The 23,760-nt window shown below is 41.2% G+C and overlaps 1 protein-coding gene across 2 annotated transcripts in view; it reads left to right on the top strand.

Annotated features, from left to right (window-relative positions):
- Positions 1–23,760, top strand: part of gnao1a (guanine nucleotide binding protein (G protein), alpha activating activity polypeptide O, a) — a 111,510-nt gene that overhangs the window by 8,647 nt on the left and 79,103 nt on the right. For both annotated transcript variants that reach the window (XM_020640462.3, XM_020640463.3), the window contains exon 3: positions 17,494–17,635. In XM_020640462.3, the coding sequence (XP_020496118.1) occupies positions 17,494–17,635 (142 nt within the window). The remainder of the gene's footprint in view (positions 1–17,493; positions 17,636–23,760) is intronic.

Below are 23,760 nucleotides of genomic sequence, written 5' to 3'. Positions count from 1 at the left end.
TTCTTGCTCGCTGGCTTTTCTCTTTTACAAAGTATGTTTGTTAGTGCCACACTGACATGATCGGGGGCGACTGGCCGAAGGGAGAACAAACGCTGTCAGTCCCTCACGGCTGCACTGCTTCCCACAGGCTTTTCCCACCATGTCTGTGTGTGTGTGTGTGTGTGTGTGTGTGTGTGTGTGTGTGTGTGTGTGTGTGTGTGTGTGTGTGTGTGTGTGTGTGTGTGTGTGTGTGTGTGTGTGTGTGTGTGTGTGTGTGTGGCTTCCCTAGAATAGGAGATAATTAGGTTTAAGCCTCAAAGAGGAGGAAAAAAGGGGGGGAAGGGGAGTAAGATGGAGGTGTTTTGTGCAGGAAGACACAGAGAGGGGGTTTGTAGATGGAGAGAAACAGAGAGGAAGTTTTAATGAAGGAAAATGAAGCCCAAGTGTATAAAAAAAAAACTGACAGGAGCAGTCTGCTGGTTTGGAAAGAAAGAACAGAACTTCACAGAGTGGAGATGAAGAGAGAGGTGAGACTAGTAAAGCAAGAGGAGAAGAAAAGGGAGGGGGGGGGGAGAAGGGCAGAGACACCCAGCAGAAGTAGTCAGGGAGGAGGGGAGGAAAGATTCAATTGAAGTGGAAGTGTGAAAAGAAAGCAGAGAGAAGAGGGTAAAGGGAGGACGAGTGTGAATGAGGCTGGTGAGGTAAGAGGAAGGAAGTGTAGCCATTTTGAGAGAGAGAGAGAGACCGACAAGTGCAAGAACACGTTCTCACCAGAAGAAGGGAGGCAAGGACAGGGGGCAAAGGGCACTCCTCTTCTGGACTCTGCTCTCCTCGATAATTATTAGTCTCCTTTTACTTGGATGGTGGAGACACAAGGAGAGGAAAAAAGAGAATAGAAAAAAGAAAAAGGGGGGGGGGGGGTGAGAGAGATGGGGTGGGAGACTTGTGTTGGCACCAACTCAAGTGTTGCATGAAGAAGACACTCTGCAACTGGTCACCGAGTAGCAATCAGTCAGCCAGATAGTCATCCTTCATTGGTTAAATATAGCCGTGGGCGTGCTCATCAGCGGAATGATTTGATTGGCTGCCTCAGTGAGCTGTGAAATAACAGCGAGGGAAACGTCTCATGATAGCGGCGTTTATGTGTGTGCGCATGTCTCCCCCAGCACTTTCGAGAAACCTTCGATAACAGTGTGTATGTGTCGTATTTGAATCCTATTTGCATCTTGTAAATTGGCAGCTGGAAGCCATATAAGCAACACACACACAGGTATACACACGCACACAGGTATAGACACACACACACACACACACACACACACACACACACACACACACACACACAGACACACACACACTAGTCTAGCCAAAATGAGGAAGCTTTCATTTTTCTTCTCTTTATTTGTGATTCTCTTGACCTTAACTCACACTCTCATGTCACATGTTTGTATTAACCACTTTTGTGCTTTAAGATCTTTTTCCAACCTGTTGCAGCTCAAACCAACTGTTCCAACCTCAGAACTATTTCCTGTAGTTATTTGTTTCCAGTTGTGAAATTATATCTCGGGTCATCTTAAGATTTCAACACCATAGCAACATTAAGGGTTATTGTCAAAGTTGAGGCAGCAGCTACCACATTTTAAAACAATTGGGCTTAATTTTCCTTCATTGACGTCTCACCTCTCTCTTCATCTCCACTCTGTGAAGTTCTGTTCTTTCTTTCCAAACCAGCAGACTGCTCCTGTCAGTTTTTTTTATACACTTGGGCTTCATTTTTCTTCATTAAAACTCCCTCTCTGTTTCTCTCCATCTACAAACCCCCTCTCAGTGTGTCTTCCTGCACAAAACACCTCCATCTTACTCCCCTTCCCCCTTTTTGTTCTCCTCGTTGAGGCTTAAAGCTAATTATCTCCATTTAAAAGGTTTTATTTTGGGGTATGATAAGTGTGCTCTTTCAGGATACACTGTAGGTTATAAAGAGCATGTGGTGAGTTTGTAGGTTTGTACAGTGCTGCACAATTACCTTAATGTTAGGGCATTTTTGTTGCCGTGGTTACGTTTCGTTCATAACTTTCAGTCAACCAGAAGTTCAGTTTTTTATCCTCCAATATAAAAGCATGTTTAAATAAAAAAATAAAAAATCCAAGCAGGAATATAAAACATTAGCATAAGACCAACAAAAGTCAAAATAAAAGCACAACAAAGAACAGTCTGCTGAGAAAACAACATAACCCTTTACCTTAACTGGGTTACTGACAAATTGATGAGTAGCAGGAAATGTTTGTGAAATAATAACAATCAAACAAATCTGTAAAATGATTCATAATCAAAATAATCTTAATAACCATTTTGGTTAAAAACCGTGCAGCCCTAGATTTATAGGCAATGGTTTTGCTCATCAGTCATCACCTTCAAGTTTTACAGCTGAAAGATTTAAAGTGATGAGCTCTGAAATCCTGCGACCACTGACATGCACTTGTATTTCATTACGCAAAGGAATGGTTAATGGTAAATGGACTTGGGCTTGTATACTGCTTTTCTGCTATGAAAAATACATTTCAATTGCTTCATCATTCATGCCAGTGTGATCTACCTAGAATGCTAGTTAGTCATTGTGCTATGTTGGGACAGGCCAAAAAGCAAACAATAACCGTTGTCTTAGATTTATTGATTTGGCCACTACATAGCCAAACAGCATTATTGATTAAGGACCAAAGGTCGGGTGTACACTGTATGATTGTAAAAATATCATAGTGGAATGTCACCTGACACTGTACGCATGAATCATTTACCATCCACAACCAAAGCTCATGGACTCTGTGCTCACACTAACACAGTCTGATTGTGAAGCACCACCTGAGAGCTCACACTGAACGGGATGATTCAGGGCGAAGCAAAACTCCAACTGACAGAAGTGGAACTGAGAACTGTGTGTATTTCAGTTGTTTCCTACCCAACACATAAAGTAACACCAACATACATGAGCTAACTAGCAAGCTAACTAGCTAACGAGCTAACTAGCAAGCTAAACCATTAAAAAAATGTCCCGGTAGCTGGTGGTCCTCAACTACTTCCTGCTCACATTTCTCGTTCATATTTTAGGTGAGGAGGGGGGAAGAGAAGACACAGACATGCCTGCTGTTGCCATGGTGCTTTCAGACGCTGTCCGCTGTTTTGTACATGCCTATAGAGGAAAAAAATGCCCTGAATTTTGGGGAATCGGCTCATGGCTCTGTGCTCACTGTGTGAGAGCATGTTGTATGAACAAAATTTCAAACATGCCAGAACTTCATCCGACCAGTCAGGAGCCATCATCTGCCTCTGTTTACATTGACAAACCACACATGATCAAGGTGAAAAAATCAGGTCATAATTGAAATCACAAAGTGTTTGCCCGGCCTAACAAATTAGGAAGTATATACTATTACATGGCTCAAGAAATCAAATGTAGTCAGCTATAATCTTCCTGTTTGTGCATTTATCAGTCCATGTCCACCAAACTATTTTTTTATTGCACTGATACTGGGGGTAACTTGTTATCAGCAAACACTGAAGTGGATGCATTTGAATAAGAATCAGAAAGAAAAATTTAAAGGGATACTTCACCCATTTGCATTAATCTTTGTATCATTAGAAACCTGGTAGTATTTTTAAATGGTCGCTCATCCAGCCCTCATTTTCCCCTGAGATGGGAAATCTTTGTATTTCTGAGTCTGAAAAGGAGCTTCCAGTGACGCAAAAATTACGATTTTTGCCAGTTGAGGAAATGTCCTTATGTGTTGAAGTAAACATGTCTGTAAATGTTTTTATTACTATATTTCTACTGCTATACTGTATAATTTGGAGAAACTGTATCGACCGAATTTCCCTCTTGGTTTAATTAAGTATTAAGTATTAAGTATTTCTGATTCTGTACTAGAGGACCTTAGTGGGAGTGGCCTGCGGTGCTGTGCATTCTGGGATTTGGTGTCTTTCATCCACATGAGCCAAAAAGACACTTTCTGCCTTTTCTCGGCCAAGAAGGCACCAACTTCAAAATGTCTTTCACATTTCTACTACATGACCCAATGTCAATACAGATTCATGTTTCAACAGGTGAAGTATCCCTTTAATTAATCCATCAGCCGTTGCATTCCTTCTTAGATGATATCTGTAACAAGGCCATGAGTCAAAGATAATTGTTTTTACCAAGAGTCTCACACAAGAGAACAGGGCTTATTTGCTGATTAGTATCAGATCAGCTGATCCTCGTGACATTTTCAGTGGTGAGCTGCATCCTTCCTCAAAACCTTCCCCTTCTTGCCTGTTACTCCTTTGTTAGGTCTCAACATCAGTGTCAGTGTTACAGATGCATAACGGTGGAGAGAAGTTATTCCACCTCTGCTAACTGCATAATAGGAGATGACATGAGTCGGTAATGGAGGAGTGACGACAAAACTGTTCATGTCGGGATGGAACAGCACTTTGTGTGTGTGTGTGTGTGTGTGTGTGTGTGTGTGTGTGTGTGTGTGTGTGTGTGTGTGTGTGTGTGTGTGTGTGTGTGTGTGTGTGTGTGTGTGTGTGTGTGTGTGTGTGTGTGTGTGTGTGTGTGTGTGTGTGTGTGTGTGTGTGTGTGTGTGTGTGTGTGTGTGTGTGTGTGTGTGTGTGTGTGTGTCTGTGAAGCTTGTGCTGTTTGTCCATATGAAAACTTGCAGGTTTACACACAGTGCAATTTAAAATCACACACTGGGACACCAATGGTACACTTTGGTGGATGAAATGTAAAATTACAAATATATATTATGATGGCAGAGCTTCATGTTTGCACGGGTTTCAGTGCAAAACATGCACATTTTTCTCAGGTGTGGAGCAACATTATCAGCTAACCCAGCAGAAACCATTAATCATACAGGACGTGTTCTATTAGAACACATCAGCAGAAGATCTACTTAATGTAACAGAACACAGAGTTAGTCTCTTTATTTACTCTTTTCTCACATTGTTCCGTCTTTCTGCAAGAATATTCACATTTTTTAAAAGCTGCTCTTGCTCTAAGTCATGTTTGCTCTCTCTCACTATGTCTGCACAGTTATGAGCCCAGGTCAATATTAGTGTGTGTGGTCCACGCGCTAATCACGGCTCCTTATTAAAAAACAATGGTCCTTTGTGTGTGTGTGAGCTTTTTTTTTTCTTGGTTTGTGTGTATGTGTGTATGTAGTTGTGAGTGTTTTTTTTGTGTCTGGGCATTTGGCAGATTTGATGTCAGTTCAGTGCACTGTGAGACAAAAGAGTCTTGTTACAGTGGCCGCACTCAGCTGATATGAAGTCAGCTGATGGCGACAGACTGGGTTTGAAGCTGGGAGAGAGTATGAATGACTGTTTGTATTTTTGTGTTTTATTGCCAAAGTGAGAACAGGAAATATAAACCTGCTTATAATTTTAGGACCTCTCTTTTATTTTCTTTATTTTAAAGTTATTTTTGAAGCCTTTTTGTCTTTATTGGAAAGGACAGCTGAGGAGAGACAGCAAATGTTGGTAGGAGAGAATGTGGGATGGGCTGAGATTGGATTCAAACCCACAGTCGCTGCAATGAGTACTAAAGTCATGGGGCACACACCATAACTCCTATAGCCTATACAGGCCAAGAGGCTATCTGCTGCCCCGAATTTTAGGGCTTCTATGACAGATTCTTTGAATACTCAGGCTTTTTTAATAATTTCTTCTGCTCCTTGTTGCAGTAGCAGCTGATGCCCCTTCATAAACAGTAAACAATATGTTCACCATATGTGAAATTAAGCATAATGTCATCAGGTACACATCACAGTACAGAGATCAGAGGCATGTATATTTGAACAGAAACTAAATATAACACAGCTTTTACTTCATATTACATCATACATGTATTTTTTTTGACCACTTAATAAATAAGTCTCTCCGGCATTGATTATGTACTTTTATATTTTATTAGAACATGATGTAGCAAGTGGTGCAGTGGTAAGTGCTGGAGGAGGTTGCTGGTTCAAATCCCCGTCAGACATGAGCCTTTCTGTGTGGAGTCTGCATGTTCTCCCCGTGCATGCGTGGGTTCCCTCCAGATATTTCTGCTTCCTGTCACAGTCCAAAGACATTCCCGTCAGGTCGATTGGTGAATCTAAAATTGCCCGTAGGTGTGAATGTGAGTGTGTCTGTCTCTATATGTCAGACCAGTGAGTGACTGGTGAAGAGTCCAGTGTGTACCCCTCCTCTAGCCCAATGACCGCTGGGATCGGCTCCAGCCCCCCTGGACCCTGAACGGGAAAAGCGGTTCAGATAATCAATGGATGATGTGCTCATAAAATACAATCTGTTTTATAAAAGACACAATGCGTTTGTTCCATCAAACATATTGAGTTGGATAATAATAAGAACAATAAACCACTGTATTCTCACATCTGCGGCCATGCAAGGCTGTCCTGGTGCTTGTGCTAATGCTAGTATATCAACATGCTCACAATAGAAATGCTAACATGATGATGTTTTGCAGGGAAAATGTTAACCACTATTAGTAGTTTAGCATAAGGATGCTAGCATCACCCTACAACACGTCCTTTTAATCTGCGGTCTATTTAAGCTGAAAGATATGCGGTCTCTCCCTCTTCTCTCGTTTTGTGGCAATATATTCATTTGTTGATGAGATTTTGAGTCCAGACCTAAATGGTGTGCTGATCAGACCTGTTATTTATTCTTATGAAATACATTTGAACAGAATTATACAGATTAACGTTTTACCCCATGTTAAAATTTGAGGTCAAACAGCAAAGATTGTTTTCCTGAGCCTTAAGACAGAGTCGTTTTTTATCTTGTTGCTTCTATTCAGGAAGGTCCCAGTTTTTTTTCCACAAACTAACTGGGTTCACCTGGTTTGAAACCATCAAAGTTAGTAATAAACAGGGGGAAGACAATAGAGCTGGATAATTACATTTCGACCTTGTGTGGGACAAGCTGATTAAATCTGTGTCCTGTCTTCTCCTGTCGCCTCCCTCGCTGTCTTACTGAAGCTTCCATCAAGTGATCAATGATTCCAATGACCCTTTAAAGAGCACATATTGACTTATACAACTGTAAAACCCGTGTTATAAACTGCTCCTGGAACAACCACTTCCTGTTACTGGACTGAAAACTCCAAAATGCATACCAAAGGTCAAACAGTTTTATCATTACTTTTTGCATGCCTCATTTTTAATGGCAGAATGGAATTTCCTCTACTCCTCTGCTTTAGGACTCGATGGTTAGACACAAAGAAACCATAGGCCCCCATAATTCTCTGGCCTATATTCAATTCAAAGCATGCTAATAGGACACAAAAGGTTAATACATTCACCACATCTGTAGAAAACACACCAACAAAACTGCCAACATGTGCTTAAACATGGTGTGGGCATTTCAAGTCAAAATACTGTTTGGATCAACCCCTCACGGTTCAGGTCACATGTGATCCGCTGATCAATGGAACATTTATAAACATGATGTAGCCCATAATAAATACAACCGCTAAAGTCTGAGTGAAAAGAAGGCAGTGTTTAAGTAGAGACATGTCTTATTTATCTAAAGCATCGATATATCAGTGTGTAGCTTCTTTTTATTTTTATTTATTTATTTATTTATTTTTAATTTATTTATTATTATTATTATTATTATTATTATTATTATTATTATTATTATTTACTTATTTTTTCGTGTGTAGCTTCTTTGTTTCTGCTGTCATGCAGGTATCAGATGGTGGCTGCATGTTACTACAATCGGTGGCTTCATGTCCTGTTTGTGTAAACTTAAACCAAACACCATTAAGCAAGCGCTGTGTTAGGTCCCTAAACTGAAATATACTTTCTAAACGCGGGGGCCTGCCTGTTGTTTGTCACAACATGTGCTGTGCACAGACACACAAACCTCAGCTTTGAAAGGTGAGTGTTTGTGTGCTACAGGGTCAACAATGTCATAGCTGGTAGAATATGTATTTTCTATCACAGCTATTGTTCTCAGATTTTGAAGCATTTTATGAAGTAAAAGAGAGTTTAGGTTCATCTAACTGCTTCTTTTATTGTTATTAATTGTATCAATGATTATAGTAAAAAATAGAGGATGTGATGCATTATTTAGATTGATGGAGAAGCATTTTGATTTGCAGTGATGATGTTGCAGAAATGCACGGTCATGTCTAGCCGAGGAGTGGAAAAGTTCATGAATGTCTTTTTTTTAAGTCCATCCGAAAAACTGATCCGATCAGTAATAAAAAATGGTGATCCAATCAGAACTGAGGGATTTGTGATTCGTAACACCTCTAGTAATTAAACAATGTCAAAATGGTTTGCAGAGTTTTGCTAACGGCTAGCTCAGTGCAGCACTGCCAGCCTTACACTCCTCCTCGCAGGTTAATGTCCATATACCTGGACTGGTTACATGTTGCTCTGATCGAGAGGTGCCAGTTTAACCTGATACAGCCAACAAACAACTCTATCTTTATTTTCTACATCAAAATACTGCCAAACCGCTCTGTGACAACGTTACGATTAGATGCCTGATCGCACACAGCCGCAGTTATTGCACGAATGAGTGAGCCAATATTAGTGTGACCACATTGAGCTTTGAAAATGACGGTATACGGCATCAAAGCTCAGCTGCCCTAGGGACTAAAATAGAGAGTAAGTTTAAATTCTGTTCACTTGATTACAAAATAATAAAGTCTACATTTTTTATCTGTTTGCATTTAAGTGTGAAGACGAATGCTGGTTTATCAGCATTCCAGCAACATTTCAACTGTATTTGGTGCAGAAGACAGTCAGACTCAGATAATGACTGAAACACAAAGGCCTCAGTGCAGGGTGCGACTCTGCGCAGCTGTTGTAACCCAACTGGTAATTAGGCAACGGTTATGACACTGCACTCTCTGCAACTGTCTTCCTGCGCTTTGCAAGGTGAGCACCTGTGTGAACAAGGCTTGTGTGTGTGTATCTTGCATGTGTGTTTCCCTGTAGAAATCAACCATTGGGGAGGGATGTGCCAGTGCTGTGTTTTTCTTAATTAATAGTCACAGTAATTGCAAATGGAAAAAGAAAGGAAACTGGAATAGAGGAGTAAAAAAAAAAGAATAATTAGAAAGGATGCAAGTGAAGATGGCAGTGAGTGGGAGAGTTTGATGTGGGGTTGAAGGTAAACAGAGAGTGAGTAAAAGAGACATGGGAGCACTGCATCAAAGAGCACTTGGCAGAGGACAGAGGCAGATAAAGATAACATGTGACAGTGAACCGGAGAGATAATGGCAGACAGACAGGGTCGAAATTTAGCACCCGCCACTTGCCAAATGTGGCTAAAATTTCAATTTGGCCAGTAAAATAAATGATACCGTAGTCGGGTTGCACAATCAGTACAACACATACAGTAAGTTAATGACCTCATTTTGTTTAGAAATGACGACAAGTTGCTGACGTGTGACTGTCAGTAATAGTGTTGCGCTACTTTGTCTGACCCTCGCTGTCCACCATCCTCCTTTGTATAGCAAGTCCAGCCAGTCGCACCCATAGACTGTAATGGACGAAGCCTGAGTGACATCATCTGTTACTGCAGGGGGCTTTTGGGTACCCTGTCAGTGACCGTGCACCATGCTGGAAAAGGTATCTTAACCTAACTGTCAGTAAACCTAATGAAAGGCTGAGAGCTGGATCTGAGGCAACTTTTAAAGTAAGCAGCAACCTCCGGTCTTGAAAAATGAAGCGAATGCAAAAGTGCAAAATCCTGCAGTTCATCGAGTGTCCACTTGAGGCTGGCTGCAGAAGCACCAGGAGTCACATACACACCACATTCGATAATGCCCGTTTACTGCCTGGTACAAAAAACGAAGTAGGTCTGACTAGTTATTGTCGTCATGGGCACACACTGTATGGGGGATGATTTTTTTTAAAAACGGCTCCGTTTTGATTTTATGAATGATACATGTTATCCAGTTGAGCGCGTAGCTGACATGATTGACAGGTGGGCGCGATGTAAAGTTGTCATAAGGCTTTGAAACCCACCTCAGCTCCAGCTCTCAGTCTGATGTTTACTTGAAAATGACGCTGTTGCCGATGAGTCTCCGGAGCCCCGGTTAGAAAAGTGAACTCGAAATACGGACTGTGGGCCGCTTCAGCTTATTGGGGGTTACATGTCGGGCCGTCATCCAGCCAACTTGGCTTTAGTGTTGAGGTGCAGCTCCTAAAATTTTTTCTATAAATTCAGTTGTAAAGTAAACATATATAGTCACTTTCTACAACTTGTTTTTTAATGACCCTGTTTCTAAGTTTCCTGTGAAACATCTATTTGCTGGTTAAAACTTTGGCTTACTTTGCCATTGTCAGAGAGACCAAAGAGTTAGTTTCAGACCCTGCAGACTGATATAATGAGGTCTTCCCAGATGTTACACTGAACTGTAATTATTCTGCTCTCCTGTCTGCCTGGGTTAATGCGCGTGTGCATGCAGATCCTAACATCCCTGCTGAACTACTGTGCAGCAGACTGTGTCCCCTGGCACAAGAACTCTGTGTCAGCACATGACCAAACCTGGAGCCAGGACTCCTCTCTTTAGCAGGGGAAACATTGTTAGTAATGGATCAAGGGCCAGAACTCCTGAAGCTTCTTTGAGGATGCTGAAATGCATTTGCTTCATTCATTATTCTGACCTTTATTAGGTAAGATATAAGTGACTTATTAGAAAGTGGTATACAAAATAACAACCTTTAAACTACATTCATTCGAAATCTAAAATGTGGAGGCCAGTCAGTGAGTGTTTTTTAAGTACTGTAGTTCTGTTCCTGGGCGTCTCCCAGGAATTTTTTATCAGTTTACAGCTACCTTTAAATGAACAGCTTTAATAAGATTTAAAACTTTTACTCTGCACTGTAATTATTATTATATTTTTGAACTCTTTTAATTGCTTTACTTTTATTTATTTATTTTTACATCAATTAATTTCATTTGAATTATTTTTATTTGAACATATTTTCAGATTGAATAATTTCAGTGATTTCTAAATGTTCTATTTTAATGTTTCTTTTCTTTCCTCTGTCATGATGCTTTCGTCTTGTGTGAAGCACTTTGAATTGCCTTGTTGTTGAAATGTGCAACATAAATAAACTTGCTTTGCCTTGGTGTAGCACAGAAACTGGGTAGGGCGAGAGTGGGGAGTGACATGCGGGAAAGGAGCCGCAGGTCAGATTTGAACCCGGGCTGTCTGATTTGAGGACTCAGTCTATAGAGATTGATTTTCTGACTTTATCATCCCGAGGCAGTGCCACTAGCCTGGCTGGAAACATGGTGACAGGGCCAGGACGGGGGGAGATGTGTGTGAGATAATATGTGCTCAGGATGCTGCTGCTTGACCTCAAGGTGTGAAGGCAAGTGAGTGAAGCCAAATGGCAGAACAGCTGATGCCTCTGCTTCACCCTAAGTGTGTGTGTGTCAGTTGAGCTGGGGGTTGTGATAGTTTACACCAATTATTTATAGCTTCTTTTTTTCCACAATGTCCCCCTCTTCTTTTCATTCCATCTCTCATACCATCGTTATCACCCATCAGGTTCTTATGCTCACTTTATTCTTCACTCTTCACACTTTCTTTAACACTCCCATGGACGAAACTCACTAACACAAACACACGCACACACTAACACACACACACACACACACACACACACACACACACACACACACTAACACACACACACACACACACACACACACACACACACACACACACACACACACTAACACACACAAACACACACACACACACACACACACACACACACACACACACACACACACACACAGTGTAACTTAATGTGTCCGGAAGGAGTTGACAGGACTTGGCCAGTGTGCACTTTGTCACAGCTAAGAGCTCTGTCTGCAGGGACCACAAAGTGAGTGGATGCACATTAAAGTGATAAAGAACCAATCAGCAGTGTTTTCATAAGTGTGTGTGTATGTGTGTGTGTGCGTGTGTGTGTGCGTGTGCGTGTGCGTGTGCGTGTGCGTGTGCGTGTGCGTGTGCGTGTGCGTACGGTGTGCGGTTGTATGTGCTTGCATGCAAAGATAAAGGCCTAATTGCACAGTGCGGGTTGTTGGCTTTGTGTTTGTGTGTGTTCACAAGAGTAGGTGTGAAGATAAAAATATGACTGTGGGGGATAATGGGAGACAGAAAGGAGAGAGGCAGGCATGTTGTGATTGATATGATTTCAGTGTGTGTGTGTTTATGTGTGTGTGTGTAGAGTACATTCAGCAGAGTCTTACATTGACGCTCTTTCAGTGTCTTGTTTTTTATCTCCTAGTTTGTTTTTATGGATGTCAGCGATAATAACTTTTGTGTTATTGTGTGTTGTTTTCCATTTACAGGCAGAAGATTATATACAATGTAAATGCTTTAATGTCTGTCTGTCTGTCTGTGTGTTGGGAGCCACAATGTCACCTTCACACAAAACACACTAGCTCCAGTCAGTAAGTAAACTGAGGGCACTTACCGGTTGTGCTAATTTAGAAATATCCCTCCTTTGTAAATGCTGTTTAGTTGAAAGCACATGCACTTTTCTGACACACTTTATTCATAAAATTTAACAACACACATGACCCTGAGGGGAGGCTCTGAAGGTCGCATTGATCAATACCAGGTCCTGCTGGGTGATGATCCTGAAGAGTGGTTGTCCTTACTTGATTATGTAAGCTGGCTAATCAGGATGGCTGGTTTAGTTTGAAGGCTACTGCTGACCTTCCACAGTGCATCCCTTAAAGGCAGCAGCATTACTGAAAACACAATTTAGACACACAACACGTTATAGAACTATTTCATAAATTCTCTTGGATGGTCAATGCATTATAAAAAAAAAATGTTTTGGATGTTGCTATAGCTGAGACAGTCAGAGGGTGTGGTGTGATTGATAAATACATCTTGGGCATTGACTCTGGTATAATTGTCACTTATCAATCAATCAATTCAAAAAAATATATACAGTAGCGCCAAATCATAACTACAGTTATTAATGACATTGTACATCAAGAGCAGGTGTAGACTGAACTCTTTGTAACATTACGTCCAGAGACCTGACATTAGTCCACCATGAATGATCGCTTCATAATACTAGCAAGGAAAAGCTTTTATTTGAACATGCAGCAGTCACCTCAGACAGAGCTGTGCTCATTGTTGAGCAGTCATCTGCAATAAAGCCAAGAAAGTGAGATAGACAGAAAGAGTGAGTTGAATGAGAGAGAGAGAGAGACAGGGAGATTTACAGACAGCAACAAAACACAGCAGCAGGTGTTCAGAAACAACCACAGGAACCTCTGAGACCAGAAACTCTAGGGTAGATATGAAGTAGGTAACATGCTTTGATGGGAAATTAATTTATTCTAAGCCATGTAGTAACACGAGTGTGGCTTGTCCAAGACAAGCTAAACTTCTCCTTAAAGTAGGTCTTGAATTTGTGTCCCTATAGTTTTGTAGTTTTCCATCTTATCTTCTAAATTGAAACCTATCTGTCACCTGCTATTTTGAAACATATGTTTGTTGCTGTGCAAGGGCAATGACATGACGTACAGATGTGTATAATTGGAGACTTTGTCATCTTGTTTTCAAAAAGTACCAACATTGTTTCCCTGCTGCTGTGTTGATGACCCTGTTACAACCCAGTCAAGCCTTCTTTGAAATGACAGATCCTGAGGAAGGGGGTTCATTGTGTAGGCTAAGTGTCTTTCTTTCTATGCCTTTGCCATCTCCTCTTTGCATAAAACAATCCAATTCAACCTTCAAAGGGCATTATGAGTCCCACTGATACAGATCATGTAAGATGTTCATTGATAGCTAATTGGCATCTGTTGTTTCATTTAACGACTTCTATTTTACTCCAAAGGCAGCAACCTGATAATATCATGTCATCATGTTGAGGTTAAATTGTCCATATGTGGGACTCTCTGTCCATCTGTCTGACTCGGTGTGAAACTAAACTATGTTTCAGGTCACTGTACAGATTGTGCCAAAGCTATGGGAAATTGCAGACATACTGTACACCGACACACACACACACACACACCGACACACACCGACACACACACACACACACACACACACACACACACACACACACACACACACTTCTCTGCTGACAGAAGGGCTTGGAGAGAGTGTAATGAGAAAAGGTCCTCATGCATGAAAGCTCACGTCAGCAGGCCGGCCAACCCAACACACACACACACACACACACACACACACACACACACACACACACACACACACACACACACACACACACACACACACACACACACACACACACACACACACACACACATGCACCCAAACCCACACACACAGACATGCACGACACACTTAAGGATCTCTTTGAAACACAAATCCTGATCAACCACTCATAAAACTTACAAGACACTTAAATCTTTCCTTAACTCATATTTTATTTTATTTTATTTTATTTTATTTTATTCATTTTATTCATTTTATTCATTTTATTTATTTTACTTTATTTTTTTTTTTTTCTTACAGCCCAACGACCAATTACTAATCCGTCTCTCTCTCTCTCTACCTGGGAGTATAAAGACATTCGTTTTAACTTTAAGGACACAGAATTATTCACATTTCTTTTTAGTGCAGCAATTTTGTTCTAAAATTTGCACCCATACATGTCACTTTGGAGAGACCAAATTATGTGTCTCATAAAAGAGAGTCAAGTCCCTCTTTTGGTTCCTATTGATTTGGGTTTTGTTGAACTGTGAAACAAGCACCACCTTCTTTTTTGGCTTCTTCCACTTAATGTGCTGATTCTTATTTTAATTTGGGTGCTGCTGAGTTTAGAGCAAGTCCTCGATTCACCTCTCTGGTGCTAGGAAAGATGCAAAGGATGATTTATGAACGAGGGTTGGCTTTGCAAGTACTATGAAGAAAAGAGGAACTAATCATCAGAAATAGAGCTACACAGAATTATAGATTATTTTCTGCAGTTTGTATTCTCAGATGTGCACAACATACAGAAAACAGTTAACCTTTCATTTCCTTAACTGTGATATAGATCTGTGCTTTGGCGTTCTGTGTGAAAGTCACTGATGTAAACAGAAGCCCGGTGTTTTTATATAGAACTGGCAGGCTGCCTGATTGATCTGAAATATAACACTGACCGGGACTGTGCTGTCCCCGAGACCACAGAACTGACACAACTCAAACATGCTCACACACACACACACTCCCTTGCATACATATGTAGAGATGCATATTTTGTCAAACACACACACACACACACACACACACACACACACACACACACACACACACACACACACACACACACACACAGTCACACACGCACACAGTCACTCAAACCCAAACACAAACAAACACACACACAAACTCTGGGAATCTGGTCCACTGGATTAGAAATAAAAAAAGTATGCAAACAATAAAAATAATATTTTACAGATCTGTTGAAAAAGCAGAATTTGACAAGCCGCCATTACCGCGGTGGCATCTCCCTTCAACAGCTGCAGGTTGAATGCGAGCTATCAAATCATCAGGGAGAGAGAGAGTGGGGATTGACATTGGCGGAAAAAGGAGCCACAGGTGGGTTTTAAACCTGGGCCGCCCGCCCGGAGGACCACAGACTCCATACATGGGGACCCCTGTTTGTGAGGATTATTTATGTGTTGCATATCATATTTCCTTAGTGGACACAGTCACATATCTGAATCTAGTACAAGGAAATTCACTGATAAGCCATGTACAAATCTTCACCTACATGTGTAAGAAATATTGCTACAATACCCTTGTTGGCCTCTGGGGGCCTCTGTGGCTGCTCTTCTATATAGGTCTGTCATGAACCTCTTAACATCTTTTAGAACTTCTGCTCTTACCAACAACCTCTTTTGGATTTCTTCTTTTAAAGGCTTTATATGTGATTTTTTGATCCAGCAGATGTCGCCCTTGAGCACCAGCATGAAACCAAAACAACTTGCACTGCATTGTTGTGTTAGCATGCTAATGCTAGTGATCTTTATTATGCTCGTATCTTCACACTGCATGTAAATTTACCTGAAATGAGCGTGATCTAGAAACACAGTTAAGCAGTGAGTACAGTATGTTATTCTTCTTTTCTCTAGTCCCTCAATTAAACAACTTTTATACACGAGGGGAGGAGTCAGCCGCTGTCCCGACGATGTAAACAAGGTAAAGATAGGATTCTGAAAATTCTGAAAACATCACAGACAGTGGGACTCAGGTGTTGACTGAAGAGTTTTGGCATTAGCTCATTAGCATGTATACTTCTGGTATAGAGAGAGATCAGAAAGGTGATGCTGTTTGAATAGTATTTGGTTCTTATTTAGGCCATCAAGGTTCTCTTCATGCCACATGATTTATCTGTAGGGATATGGTCTGTCTCAATTGTCTCACAGTGCTGCCTAACTTGTATGTGTCTGTCTGTCTGTATCAGGCAGCTCTCTGTTGTCCTGTCTGATGTTGTTGGCTGCTTGTCTCTGTTAACTCTCTTTGTTTTTGTCTGTGTGTCTGTCTGTCTGTCTATGTGTCTGCCTGTCTGTCTGTTTGTGTGTCTGTCTGTCTGTCTGTCTGTCTGTCTGTCTGTCTGTCTGTGTGTCTGTCTGTCTGTCTGTCTGTCTGTCTGTCTGTCTGTGTGTGTGTGTGTCTGTGTGTCTGTCTGTGTGTGTGTCTGTGTGTCTGTCTGTTTGTCTGTCTGTCTGTCTGTCTGTCTGTCTGACATTTAAACCAGCAGGATGGTCTGCTGGTAGCACTGTGTGCCTAAATGTCAGCTTAGCCTACTGGTAATGCTTCCTCGACCCACTCTCTCACTCTCTCTTTCATTTGTATTTTTCTTCCTCAACCACGTGACCTTTCACCCTCATTCTTCCGATACCTTCTCTCTCCTTCATTCATCTAACAACTCTGATATATCCTGATGACATTTTCTGATAGAACACAGCAACTGTTCTTGGTTCCCTTTTGACTTTAAATCAACATTTTTTTGCTGTACTTTTTGTCCACTGAATTTTCTTTCATTCTGAAGTGTGTATGGGGGGAAGTGAAGAAACTTTGGGAGCAACTTTGTCTTATTTCTACTCTTCTATTTGTATATCCTCTCTAGTGGTTACTGATATGTATATATATATATACATGATGCAGTTGTATCGTACAATAGTATACTGTATATGACTTGGGTTGGGAATCAGAGGGTCGCTGGTTCAAGTCCCGGCACGGACCAAGTCCGGAAATTGGCCTGGTAGCTGGAGAGGTGCCAGTCCACTTCCTCTCCATTAGTGCATGTCCATAGGATCCTGTTTGTGATCCTGTTTGTGCATGTGCATGTGTGTGTATTTCAGCCTGTGTTTGTGTAGCATGTTAACTAGACGAATTTCCCCTTGCGGGATCAATAAAGTATACTTTCTGTGTCCATGCACCAAAGCAAGCCTACAAAAGCAAAGCAACCTACCTGACACATGAACTAATGCATGTTTTTGTGTGTTAAGGATCATCCATGAGGACGGCTTCTCTGGCGACGACGTAAAGCAGTACAAGCCTGTGGTTTACAGCAACACCATCCAGTCTCTGGCTGCCATCGTGCGCGCCATGGACACACTCGGCCTGGAGTACGGAGACAAAGAACGGAAGGTCAGCACTCAACCCCAAGCACTCACAAAATGTTTCCGATATAATAAGATACAGTCTCAAGTCCAATACTGTTTAGTGAATGAGGCTAAATGAAGATGTCATAACAAACCACTGAGCTAATGCTCAAAGTGCTGAGCCTCCAGTTTTTGAATGTCGCATGTAGCCACAGGATGAAAGCCATCTGAACTGATGTAGTTCAGGGAGAGGGCAGTGTGTGCCTCACAGAGAGTTACTGTCTTTCCACTAAAGCACTGCTAGTCCAGCTCCTGTGTCGGCCCTGATAAAGTGTCTCCGAGCAAGACAGTGATCTGCTTCAGGTCTTCGCTTCGACCTCTGGGAAAAGGACATCTGGTTATGATGACTGAGGGAATATTACATCATTTTGATTGGGCCCCTGAAAATACAAGTAAAACGTTGGTTATGCAGGAGAAAACTCTCAATGGACTGGGGAAATAAAAGATGGCTATGAAAGAAAACCCTCACAAAGTGAGAAATTTTCAATAATATAGAGACATTATAAGCTCAAAATTCTAACGAGGTTTGTTTTTTTGCGATTAATAAACAATGCTTAAAGTGCATAAGCTATAACTAGGGATGTTTCTAGGTGAGTCATTTGCTATTTGGTTGAATGGAAATTTAAATTTGGACTCACCAATTAGTCTAGAGGTAAGAAAACCCTCAGGAAACAGTCAAAATGTAGTAAAACATATTTAAAAATGTCTGCAGGCAAACAATGTAATGTGTTTTTTGTTGCTAACTTAGCAAAAGCACCGCCAGCCTTGAGTCCTCCCTGCAGGCTAACATCCATTTGGTCAATATGCCAGTGTAACCTTACACAGCCTTACTACATTTAATCTCAATGTTCTACATTAACATGCTGCCAAACCGCGCTGCTTCTATGGGATCTGTTCACTGTGCTTGTTAACATCCAGGTAGTAGAGCAGGGAGAGCAGGCCCGTTAACCAGAGCTACAGACAGTCTATTGCTGCAGACTCTTGCTCTTGCTGAGCAAAACATTTGAGCCCCATCGAGGGCTAACACTATTACTCTCAGTTTCTCTCTCGAGCTGCTGTTCTTCATGTTATACACAATATCTGTGTCTGCCTCATGTACCTCCAAATAATCCTAAAAGGCAGTATTTCTGGTTTAAACATCGACACCAATTAATCTGAGGATAAACTGATAGGTAGCTTTAGCTCCATCAGACTGAAACAAAGGGCATGGAGTATGGCCATTATTCTCAGGTTTAAAGGTAAGGTAAAATGTATTATAATAATAATAATAATAATGACTTTATTTATATAGCACTTTTTAAAAACACAGGTTTACAAAGTGTTTTAAACAAGAACAAAGCAAACTAAACCAAGAAGAAGAACAGAAGAAGAAGAACATTAACAACAGCAAGAACATAACAAATGGAAAATACTAAAAATAATTCAATACAATTCAACAGAAAAGAACCCGTAGTGCACGAAACCCAGGCAAAACAAGAACCATCATAAGAACCCAGGCAAAACAAGAACCCAGCATCACGAGCTGAGACCAAGAGGACCAAAGATTTTATTGGTACTCAGAAGCATGGCTTATTTTCCAGAAGCACAGGTAGAATTGAATGGTTAATGCACAAACCTCCCCTACACTGTATACAGTTTTGACTGGTTCAGTGTGCAGCTGGATCTGCTTCAGCAGCAGAGCGTATATATTTAGTTGTCAGCAGGAGGTGAGCAGAGGTGAAACCTCAGCTCATCTGTTTGGATATCATCCTTCACAGGTGCTAACTCTCATCTCCAGGCAGGAACTACAATCCACAGCAGTAATAGCAGCATATTGATTTTCTGCACATGACTTTTCCTTTTAATTTAGTTTCATGCACATTTCTAATTCATGATGATACAAGTCCTCTGGATGTGGTGACCCAGTGTAACTCAGGAACATCAGCACTACATCACCCTTGGGTCCTTTATTTATTGAAACTGTCCACACTAGTTCTGATTAAGGGCCTGAGGGGAAAAGCTGGCAACCACTGCTGTCATGCTTGTGCCAAAATTCCTTCATGCCAATCTAAGTTTGTTCTACTCCTAAATCCTCTAAATCCTAAAGCACACAAGTTCAGTATATGATACGCTAATTGAGGATTATGAGTCTAATCCACAGACGAGCATCGCTTCTATCTCAACACAGAAATATAAGGAGGTTAATTAGAGATGTGAGGACGGAGAAGACTCAGTTTTGTCTCTCCTGGCCCGGGCCTCGTCTTAAAGTCCCCCAATTCTTATAAATCAGGCAATTACTGTTGAAGCTTACAGCTTTACCTCTGTGCCCAGTTTTCAATACGTAGTGTGCAGGGACATACAAATGGATTCAGTTACCATTTGGGATGTAGGCTACAATGGCAGCCCAATCAGTTGGAGCTGCAGATTAAGAAGTTTGGAATGTTGGATTCATTTGCAGTCACGTTGGTTTGACCCATTTCTAATTAAAATGATGCAGTACTTACTGTAAGATACCAGCTGAGCTATATTAGTCATAAAATCTCATGTGACTCCAACTACACATCAATAAAGACAGAAGGTTGTCACAGTACCTGATTTTCAAATACTAGCACAAATCAAACTATATGGATACCTGTTGGGTTACCATGGGAACACAAAAGAGAAGTCCTTGGCACCTAACTTTGGGTCATTTTTTTGTTTAATAACTGAAGAGATGCAAGCAAAAAAAAGTACACTGTCTTGTCTAAATTGCACAAATACATTGGCACTGATTTGTGCAAGTTAAACAGCGTTCTCTTACTTATGCTGGTGGAATTTTTTTTGGATTAAAATATGGCTGAAGATCTGTCGTTTTTTTTCCCAAGCTTCGGTACTTTTTGATACTTTCGGTCATTAAAATATCAGAGATTGTGTTGATTCAAAGCGCACATGGTATCATTGTATGGAAAGCCAACCTTACTCATACAGATACCGGTAAGTGTTTAAGTCTTGTTCTCTTTATGTTTCATACAATAAAGCAGAGCTGTTGAGATCATTTACCAAACCCTAATCCCATCATGTCATGCTTTATTCTGGGCAGGGTTTTACTTTAGTCGGTAATGAGTTATTGTAGATGATGACGGGAAGTAGGCCCTTGATAATGGTTATGATGAGGATGATGACTGACTAATAAAGTCTTCACTAAATACAGTTTGGACTTTATTGCCTGCAGATGACTCTGTTCAGTTCTCTGCTGCCTTTGGAATTGGGTTGCCTTTGGAAGGTAGTTCTCATAAATATTAGATCATAAGAGGCCCTGGATTTTTTTTTTTTCTACAGCTCCCTCTCACACACACACACACACACACACACACACACACACACACAAACACACACACACACACACACACACACACACACACACACACACACACACACACACACACACACACTCTGGCAGACACGTGTCTTTGGCCTTAACCTTATCCAAAGGCACAGGATATTTTTAATCACAGAGAGGCTATTGATACTGATAGTAGCGGGCTGAAATAACAATACCCCTATTGATTTGGTTATGATATTTGTGTGTGTGTGTGTGTGTGTGTGTGTGTGTGTGTGTGTGTGTGTGTGTGTGTGTGTGTGTGTGTGTGTGTGTGTGTGTGTGTGTGTCTGTGTGTGTGTGTGTGTGTGTGTGTGTGTGTGTGCAGCCTTGTGTTAAATTAATCTTAGTTTTACATTTCTAGTCAGAGGTGAATTGAAGGGCCTGAGGCATGATGGATGACTGTTACAGTGGAATAGTTGATGGAAAAGGGCCTTTGTTTTTGCAAGTTGTTATCAGTGGGGGTCAGAAGTTATTTGCCTTGGGAACCCCGCCCCTTTCTTCTTTGTGTGTGATTCCATCTGCTCTGACATGAAGAGAAGAATTCAGTTTAATTCAGTTTATGTGCGCCGTCCTTACTGAGATGCAACAGGTGCTCTTACTGCATGAAGGACCTCGGACTGGATTGCTTCATCATATATTTGAACTTATTCCTTCACTGGTACAGAGGGATGGTACATGGTGAATGTACTGCACTCCTATAGCGCTTTTCTAGTCCTGTAACCACTCAGTGCATTTGCAGCATATATCTAATGCATCCTTCCACACAAACAATCACACTCTGATAGTAAAGGCTGTAGAGTACTGATAATGCATGGGGGCATTTGCCTTGAACATTGGGTCCAGTGTTTAGCCAACGACACATCAGCATGGAGACTGCAGGAGCTGAGTCGTCAAACTGACAACCTTTAGATTGAGAGACGGGCCACAGACACTTCAGATGAATAAAGATATTTCTTCAATAGATGATGACTCAAATGTTTTGTTCCAGATTTTTCATACAAAAGTAGTTCCAGACATGAGGCCTTCAATACTGCATAAAATCAGCTATCAGCCATTGATTGACGTTCCAGGTAGATTTTTATATGACAATAACAATAGAAAACAGTGCATTGCTCGGGTAAATACATATTTGGTGGTTAGCGAGAATAATAATGTGCTAAGGTCCTGTTTTTGAAGTGGGGGTTTGTGTAAGGTTCGTGTCAATTGTAGGTGTATTAGCTAAATAAGATTGTGGTCAGGTCAGCCCATCATTGAGAAACTGGTCGGAGTGCATGCACAGAAGCTATAGGCTGTAAGTTGATGCAGATGGGGGCATTTGTGATATCAAAAATTGACAATATAACCGTCGGTCTGCAAAATTCAAGTTGACTCGTACACTATTGTGTCGCAGGCGGATGAACACGCATGTGGTGCAAAGAAGTAGTGCTCAAACCAAGTGGCTCACTGATGGTAGTAAAGCTTAATATAGCGTACATCGCTTGGTTATTTGGTAGTTTGTTTTAAAAGTGAGCTACATTATGTGATTCAAGGAGCCTGTCTGAAGCTTTGTATGGGGCGGCTGTGGTTCAGCTGGTAGAGTCAATCGTCCCCTGACTAGAAAGTTGGGGGTTTGATCCCTAGCTCCTGCAACAACATGTCCGATGTGTCCTTGGGAAAGACACTTAACGCCAAGTTGCTGCTGCTGCTTCGGCGTTGGCGTATGAATGTGATTGGCTACTTCTGATGGTTACTTTACACAGCAGCCTCTGTCATCAGTGTGTGAATGTGTAGGTGTGACCTGTGGTGTCAAAGTGCTTTGAGTAGTCAGAAGACTAAAGCACTCTACAAACATAAGTCCATTTACTTACCTTCATGTGTACCTCAAAGAACCCTTCTTCAAAATTACAGAACTCTTTCTTTAAGGCATGATTGATATAAAATCTCCCAAAACCTTATGGCTGTTTGACAGAACATGTGGGGTATAGCACACCTACAATGCAACAAAAATTTTGTATTTCACAAATGATTGAATCACTTTCATTAACTATCAGTTACTGTTTACAACAGGTCATAACACAAACATGTTTCAAGACCAAGTTTAGACCAAGATGAATGATGACAGAAGGGTGTCAGAGGACAAAACAACAATGCGAGACATGTTGTAATCAAAAGGCCCAGGAGGCAGAGAGGAAAGGGGAGATTGTTTAAGAAGTGGATGGAGGGAATGTCACAGTGAACGAAAAACAGAAACACAGAGACGGAGCTGTGTTTAAACAATCTGACTTCTCCTCAAAGCAGACGACTGACATGTTCAACCTTCTGCAGGGGATGAGAAGGGATAGCTTCAAATGGGACATTAATAATGTTTTTTAAACTCAGTCTTTAAAAATCAATTTGAGATTTTGCTGACTCACATGTTAAACATCATTTTTAACTTCATCTGTTTTTGTGCACTGCCTCTCATCAGTGACAGTATTATAGTCACTAATAACTAACTCCACCTGAACATTTCTTTCCCTTTGCTCACTCTCACCTCGTCTTCTGATTACAAGAACCACACACCCCCCTCCCCCCCCCCGTTTGTCCTCCTGGCTTTGGCTGGTTGCCGTGACAACCAAGTGTTTTGCCTCTCTCTCAACACATTCCGCACACCCATGTCCAAGGGCGGCATGACACAAACACTTACACAACACACACTGTCACACAATGATAGCGAGCTTGAAATAGACGGCTTGTTGTCACCACGGTATGAATCTGAAAACTGTTTTTTCCGGTGCCTTCAAAGAACAAGG

This window comes from Labrus bergylta, chromosome 7 (assembly GCF_963930695.1).
Source record: "Labrus bergylta chromosome 7, fLabBer1.1, whole genome shotgun sequence".
In the NCBI taxonomy this organism is placed as follows: domain Eukaryota; kingdom Metazoa; phylum Chordata; class Actinopteri; order Labriformes; family Labridae; genus Labrus; species Labrus bergylta.
The sequence above is the reverse complement of the archived record's forward strand: the minus strand, read 5'-3'. Positions and strand labels throughout refer to the sequence as shown.